This window comes from Maylandia zebra, linkage group LG15 (genome assembly GCF_041146795.1).
Source record: "Maylandia zebra isolate NMK-2024a linkage group LG15, Mzebra_GT3a, whole genome shotgun sequence".
Lineage (NCBI taxonomy): Eukaryota > Metazoa > Chordata > Actinopteri > Cichliformes > Cichlidae > Maylandia > Maylandia zebra.
Genome location: NC_135181.1, coordinates 15,130,103 through 15,137,677, shown reverse-complemented (window position 1 = coordinate 15,137,677; position 7,575 = coordinate 15,130,103). Strand labels below are relative to the sequence as shown.

The 7,575-nt window shown below is 37.9% G+C and overlaps 1 protein-coding gene across 2 annotated transcripts; it reads left to right on the top strand.

The window, feature by feature from the left end:
• Positions 1-882: 882 nt before the first annotated feature.
• On the top strand, positions 883-7,401 carry taf1a (TATA box binding protein (TBP)-associated factor, RNA polymerase I, A). 2 transcript variants are annotated; one of them, XM_004550437.4, is made up of 11 exons: positions 883-1,081; positions 2,517-2,690; positions 2,997-3,160; positions 3,261-3,374; positions 3,469-3,667; positions 3,896-4,017; positions 4,928-5,086; positions 5,387-5,453; positions 5,694-5,817; positions 5,911-6,065; positions 6,601-7,401. In XM_004550437.4, exons 2-11 carry the CDS (start codon positions 2,564-2,566, stop codon positions 6,681-6,683), a joined length of 1,314 nt encoding a protein of 437 aa, XP_004550494.1. In that variant the 5' UTR covers positions 883-1,081; positions 2,517-2,563; the 3' UTR covers positions 6,684-7,401. The 2 variants fall into 2 exon arrangements, with proteins under 2 accessions (XP_004550494.1, XP_004550493.1); XM_004550436.4 differs by having other exon boundaries at positions 883-1,085.
• Positions 7,402-7,575: the final 174 nt, after the last annotated feature.

Below are 7,575 nucleotides of genomic sequence, written 5' to 3'. Positions count from 1 at the left end.
TTGTTTTCTACTAAGTAACTATTCTGAAAAGAGGTAAAAGAAAAATTTAGACCCCGTATAATATAGTTATAATACTACCCTTATGGGTTGCCATAGTGGCTCATCTGGCTCCATCTAATCCTGTCCCTTACATCCTCCTCTGTCACCCTTTGCATGTCCTCCCTCACTACATTCACTTGTCACTCACTACATCACTTGTCCAGCATATCTGCCCCTCCTCTGCACATGTCCAAACCATCTCAACCTTGTCCCTTTAACTTTGTCTAGAGTCTCCCAATGAAATATGAACATTTTCAACTCTGCAACCTTCAGCTCTGCCTCCTGTCTTTTTGTCAGGACCAACATCTCCTAACCATACATCATAGCAGATCTCACTAACATATTCTAAACCTGCCGTTTTACTCTTGCTGCTATCCTTCTGAGTGAAAGATAATAAGGAACTAAATCTTTAAAATAAATGGTGTGGAGTAAAAAGTTCAGTATTTCATAGCTAAATATTTTTGGAGTAATGGTAAAAAAAAACAAACAAACAAAAATAAACAAAAAAAACCGTGAATAACATGAGCTATGTAAAAAGTGACAAAATAATGTATTTTATACACTGCCAATGTTTAATATAAATAAAAGCGTAGAGAAAGTAAAGTGGAGAGGGTAAACAATGCTGATTTGTGTCTAGGGTTTCTTATCCTTGTTTTTCCTATTTTTTTCTTGAACGCAGCATTTTATAGAAACACAAAAGCGGAAATATCTGTAAACAGGAGTCATTTTTGTAAGGTTTCTTCGCTTCAATTCAGAGGAGGAAGGAGAAAAGTATTTGCCCCGCCCTTTCCGGGTACAGCAGCCAATGGCAGCGTAGCTTCCTACTGTACTTCCTTAGGTACTAAAGCATGGCGGTCAAAAACAATGTGTGGAAGTCACAGTAATCAACAGCATAGCAATCCGTTGCATTATATTAATTTTCAAGATTAACAACAGCAATGCTCGTTGGATAGGACGTTAGCTCTCTGATGCAGGTAGCTGTTAACATCGGTACGGAGGATAAACAATTTTCTCCAGAAAAGTCTGAGCAAACTTAAAACTGGTGGGTAAGTCAGAAGAAAACAGACCGTTTCTTTGTTGCTTTTGTGGAAAAATGTTCATTTCTTGATATCTTAAAACTTAAAGTTGTAGTTTTTCGCTGGCCTCTAAATAAGCCGTTGTGAAGAAAGCTAGTGAGTTAGCATCAAATACAGCTGCAAAGAATAGCTCTGCACTAACAAGACTGTAATAACACTGGTATATCCCATGTGTAGATGTCCAAAGTTTTATCAATTGCACATTGCCAACTCTAGTATAAAGTGACCAATTATATTATGAAAGCTTTTTAAGCGGTCTTGCTCTAATACACATCACTGAACTATTGGCAAGCACACCTGTTTAAATGCAGTACTGTGCAAATATTTCAGCCTCTACTAAGTATTGAATACTTTTATTTTGTCCGTTACCTTCTCAGGAAGTTAATACCCAGACACAAGTAAAGTCCTAAAGTGAGTGTTTTTGTCTTTAAAACAGCAGTAATGCTTCTATTTTCTCATACCCAACGTTTTTAAGCTACTGGGTAGGTTGTTCCAAACATTTCTATAGTGGATTCAAGCTGCCTGATTTGATCTTGTGTCTGTATGCAAGCCGAGATTGACTGCTTTTTTTTCTTTTTTTCAAAAATGACTCTGGCAATATACAGTGCTTAACAAATTTATTAGGGTTTATGCCACAGCCACCCTAAATGATATTTATTTTCTGATTAAGATGTCAAATTACAGTTATTACTACTTCTGTTTACTTCCTAACCAGAAGAAAATAGCTCAGCTCAACTTTGGGTATACAAAGTGAATTCAGCTTGTTATTTGACTAATAAATAACAAATGTACTTTTTAGTTTAAACAAGTTTTTGATAATTTCTAACATTTTTTTTCTCTCTCTTTTTTTTTTTTTACAACATAATTAATTAAGCACTGCATGTTTGGAGTAATTATCATGTTGCACAATAAATTTGGGAGCCATCAGATACCTTTCTGTATGTGGATGAGAATCCAAAGTATCTAAGATTTTTGCATGATATGATTTGGTGTAGCGTTGTGCAGGCAAAATACTAACCCCAAGTTGCTCTCCGGTGCATCCATCAGCGTATGAATGCTTGTGAAGTTTAGATAGAAAGCACTTACAGGGAAAGACCATAGAAAAAGTGTTTGTGTGAATGGGTGAATGAGGCAAGTTGTGTAAAGCATTTTGAGTGCTCAGATAGAGTAGTAGTGCTATGTAAGAACCAGTTCATTTACCATTTTGATAGACAATTTTTAGTGCAGTAGCACTGTGGTGTAATTGGAATTTGTTGTCATGCATATCTTTAAATAAGTTTTCATGAAACAGTGACACTAATGGTGCCTGTTTTTGATTGCTTTGTCTTATATAATAATACGTACCTTTTAAAAAGGAAGAAAAATACATTTATGTATTTGTTACTAATTTTCTTCTTGCAGATGAGCCGGTTAAAGTATCCTGACTGAGTCTAACTGCTGTGCTGATTATGGATGACTTAGAAAGAGAGCTGGAGCCTCACATTGACTTAGAGAATGACTCTGACTCCTCAGAGGACAACTCTTCAAAAGGAGAGAAGAAATCAAAGTTCCCTCTGGTTAAACCCATTTATGGAGGTGGGTTGTACAGAATTTCCATAAATAAATTTTTCTGTTAGACAGCAGAGGACATATTAGATGCAAGACTTATTGCTCACTGATCAATGTATGGTACACTGTTTGCCGGCTTCTACATAGTCCTGGATTTTACATTATAGAAAAGTTTAGTCAGCGGTAATTAAGAAATAATTTCTTCACTTTAATGTGAAATACAAATATTTTATTTCTTTATTAAAACAAATTTAAAAGGTATCAAAAATGTTTCTATCAGCCTCACAAATCCAATGTTGTCTGAGGTTTGGAACTCATACCTTTCATCTTCAGATCAGACTCAACAGAATGGGTTTCGCCGGACCACCAGCATGTGTCGGGAGCGCATCAGAGAAGCCATGCTGCACCACAGATGGGAGGAGGCAGCAGAATATATGGTGTACTACCCCCAAATTTTAGAAGACAGAAATCTTTTCACAGCGCAGCCATCTAAGGAGGTAGATTTTATTAGAATTAATAAAGACTTGTTTAAACACTCAGCTTTAAACACTGCATTCATTTTCATCCTTGACCTTAATGCTCTCTTTGAAATTTCAGTTTATTTGGAGAACTGCCACTGAGATCTTTCACCATCATCCCAACTCAACAATGGAAGATTACAACACCATCTATGAGCGAATGAAGCATTCGGGATTTAGACATTACCTAATGGTACTTCAACTAATAAAAGTGGCCGCAGTGTAGTTTTCATGTGAATCTGCATATTTTTTTTTTCTTATGAGGTGTTGTCATTTTGTGTTTCTAGATTTCTCTGGAACATTCCTTTCACCTCCTGCTCCACCAGCAGATTGAAGATGCAAAGCGGCATCTTGCTAGCGCTGAGAGTTGGAGGCACGGGAAAGAGACAGCAGCTCAGATTCAGAATATTAAACTGATCCAGGCGTACAGGGGCCTGCTGGATTATATCATCTGGTGTGACAAAAAGTCCACACGCTCCAGCAGCGGTAAGGCAACGTGCAGCATAACAGCCCAGAACATGCATTATTTAGGTTTCTCAGTAAGATGCGTGTAGGAGGCTCGTGTGAAGTCACACTGCCACCTACAGGTCAGACATGGGAACTGCGTGTTTGACAGAGCAGTTTAAATTCATTATGTTGGGGAAAAATGTGTTTGTGTGTGAAAACCTGTCTGTCTGGGCTCACATCTTTGATGTTTGGTGCTCTCTTTTTCAGATTATTATGAATCTGATTCCAATCAAACCATGCAAAACTACTTCAGGCAAGCGTCAGTGAATCTTGAGGAGATTTTGAAAAATCCAGGCGTCTGGGATTGTTTCATACTGAGATATGTTGAGGTAAACACTCATTCCTTCCTTCGTTTCCTTCATCCGTCCATTTTTTTTCTGCTTATACAATTCAGGATCACAGGGGCGCTGAAGCCTATCATGATGTATTTATGACTGTGTTTTTGTTACCTCTCTTGTGAAGCACTTTGTGACATCTGTCTGTGAAAAGTGCTATATAAATAACCTTTTACTTTCTTACTGAAGAAGCTTTTCGGATGAGAGGTGAAACATCTTCAAGCAACTTAAAGAAGTCCAGATGCTTTTCTTTCCCTGCTCCTTAGACTACGATGACCTGGATGACTTAGAACCTCCACAGACATACTTACTTACTAATCACACTGTGAAATACGAGAGCTTATGGATGCTACCAGCATCCATGTTTGACCAGCTTTGCATTTTCCTACAAAATAAGCTGTAAGGCATTCTCTGGTGGACGTTAGGTGGACTCTGACATGCTAACATAACATCCATAACAAGATGGATCAAGGACATTGTGGGGAAATCTGGAGCTACAGTTGAAAAACAAAGCAGACAGTTTTGACTTTTTCTCCTTGGCTCTGGACCAGAGCTTTGATATCAGTGACATAGCCCAGTTAGTTCTCTTTACATGGGATAAAAAAGAGTTTAAGATTACGGAGGAGCTAGCAGCAGCGCACTCAGTGAAACCAGGGCGAGGTTTGTTCACTGACGTAACCACATGGTTGGATAGACAATCAATAGGTCTCCAAACCTGAGAGGAAAAATGTTGGTATTCTGAAGTGGATACAAGATAAAGTGTTTGAAATACACCTGTGAGTGGAGTTGGTACTTTAGCCTCTTTCTGTTTGTCACATGTTGCCCTGTTTATAGGTTTGTTGTTGTTTAGTGTAAGGAAAATATTAGCATTGATTACATGACCGTTGTTTTATTTTTTTGGCAGATGCTCGAGTTTTATGAGCATCATAAGGAGGCTCTGCAAGTCCTGAATGACTATGCGTATGACAGCAATTTCCCACCCAATCCCAATGCGCATGTCTACCTCTACCAGTATTTAAAGCGACAAGGTGCTTCGGAGAAGAGACTGATGAAAGTGTTGAAGGTAAAGCTGCATATGAAACTCACTGTAACTAATTACTATTTCAATCAGTGCTTTAAAGATGTCTCAAAAAATGGAATTTAAATTGGAATCTAGGTGTTCAAATGGTATTAATGATTAATATTTTATAGTTTGTGTATTTGTGTATTGAGGGAAAACTGGAGTGATCCCTGTTAAACTTCACACTGAATAAGGTTTTAAATTGGCTGTTACTAGATTTAAAGCTATGTGGACAAAAATGAAAAGACACACTGTATCCAGTTCAGTTTCAAAAGCTTAAAATGTCCTTTTGTTTTGCTGTAGGTCCTCCATGCATTGGTCCCCAGCCATGAGTTGATGCTGGAGTATAGCTCTCTCCTGCTTCAGTCGGGTAAAAGGGAATTAAATATGGATTTAAATGTCTATCGTTGGCCAAATAAAGTTCAGTCTTGCTGCAAAATCGATGATAGTAAATGTATAGAAAAGTTATTTACAGCTAGCTGTTCTGTTTTGACAGTACTAAATAGGTAATGTTAATTCCTTTGTTTGATTTTCTCCAAGGTTAGAGCCGTGTCTCTAAATCATTCTTTCTCTCTTGTAATAAAAAAATATATGATTTTTGCTCTTTAAGAGAAACAAAGTGACACCCAGAAAGCTTTGGGAGTTGTCCTGGAAATGCTGGACTTCAATTGCTGGGGGAGCAACCTGGAAGTGTGGATCCGTTTAAAGGCAGTGATCCAAAAGCTTCAAAATCAGTATGTGCGTTTTTTTTTTAAGTTATATTTTTAATTCAGCTTGAAACAGATCATACTTTATTATTGTTTCTTACTGTTGTGTAATGTTAACAGAGTAGACTGGGAGAACATTGTCTGTGAAAAGATGGCTGAAAGAAAAGACTGGTGGCTTGCGCTGCACTTGACGAGCTTCCATGCCACGAAAGACTCAAAGGAGAACCCCGAGCTTTTTGAAGTGAAAGCTTCGCTGACAAAAATCCTTTTCCCAGGTTGGTTTGTGTTCATTTTAGTGGAATTAATTCTGAAAATGATGTCTTGACATAGATCTCATGACTAATTAGTCATTTTTCTAATTTAATCACAGTTTTTAAAGGAAAAATGAAAAAAGCAATCTTGCTCAGTTTTCTAAAATGTTAACATTTTCTGCTTTTGTTAGTTACTGCGATAGTGGCTTAAATAGTTTACAGTTTTGGATTGCCAGGTAGTTGTGTGAATAATTACTGGCAAATGTTGAGTATAATAGCAACAAAAAACGACAAAATGTTTTGGTGCAAAATGAGATTATCAAGCATGCCGACACTGTCACTATAATCTGCTATAAATGTTGCAATAGGACAAAGTCAGTGTACTATCACTCTGCTATCCCCCCCACATTCTGCTCAATAAAATGTTTTATATTATGTAAAACAGCAGCAACTTTGTCATGTTTTACTGCAAATGTCTCCCATTGCTGCTAAAAGCTCACAGTAAAAGCTGTACATTTACTCTCTGTCTTCTTGTATTTTGTGTATTTTCTTTTCACAGACCGACCACTGAAGTACAGCGTGAATGGCTCACAGGTGAAGGGCAAAGCTGAGACAAAGAAAAGAAAAGGAAGAAGATATTAAAGCTCCATTTTGTTAAATGTTAACTAAAGGTCCTCCGGCAGTCTGTGACGTTCCAAAAATCGTGAGCAAATTGTGCCTAGATTTACTTTCTCCACTGTGTGGAGCTCTTGTTCTGCATTTTTGCACTGGGTATCTGGAGGGTATGATCACCTAATTTTGAAAAGTGTACCTCTGACTGTTAGTGTTCATGTCCGATTTATGGTTTCTATGAACATTGTTTTATTCTGACCTCAGCAAACCTTTGAGTGTTAAATTCATAAGCGTTAGTAGTGTATGTATTATGCACAGAGCTCAGAGGAGTTTCTCTCTGACAGCTTTGTTGACGTGTCAGAAGACCCATCATCACAAACCTTTGAGCAGCGTGTTGTGAGGACGTTTAAGGAAGACAGACTCGCTGGCAGGTGGTTGCTGCTACACTCTTCCGTTTTTTTAGTCGTTTAATGGAAAAGTGTGTTGAGTTTGCTTATAATTGACTTGTGTTTATATTTACACCCATACAACGAATTCATCCACGTCAACCTTTTCATATCAAAAGGCTCCACTTAAACTCCTAGTGCTTCATTTTTTCTATTCTCTGTCTATAAAGATAAATACTTCTGTTCCTATGAATCTAGTATCAGGGCATGTTTCTGGCCTTCAAATCCTGGCGTTGCTCTTGACTCCTTTGCACTGAACCATGAAATAAACTCTTGCATTCAGCAGCATGCCAATTTAATAAGTGAAAGTGTTTGTAATGATTCTGTTTCGGCTTGCCACAGCGTTGGCCATGCAGCAGCTCAGTCAGCCGTACTGTATATGTGTGTTGCTTTGCAGTCATTACATAAACCAGAGCCCAAAGCACTTGCCTAACCACAGGAGCAGCTGCAGAACGGATCTGGGAATACGTAAGACA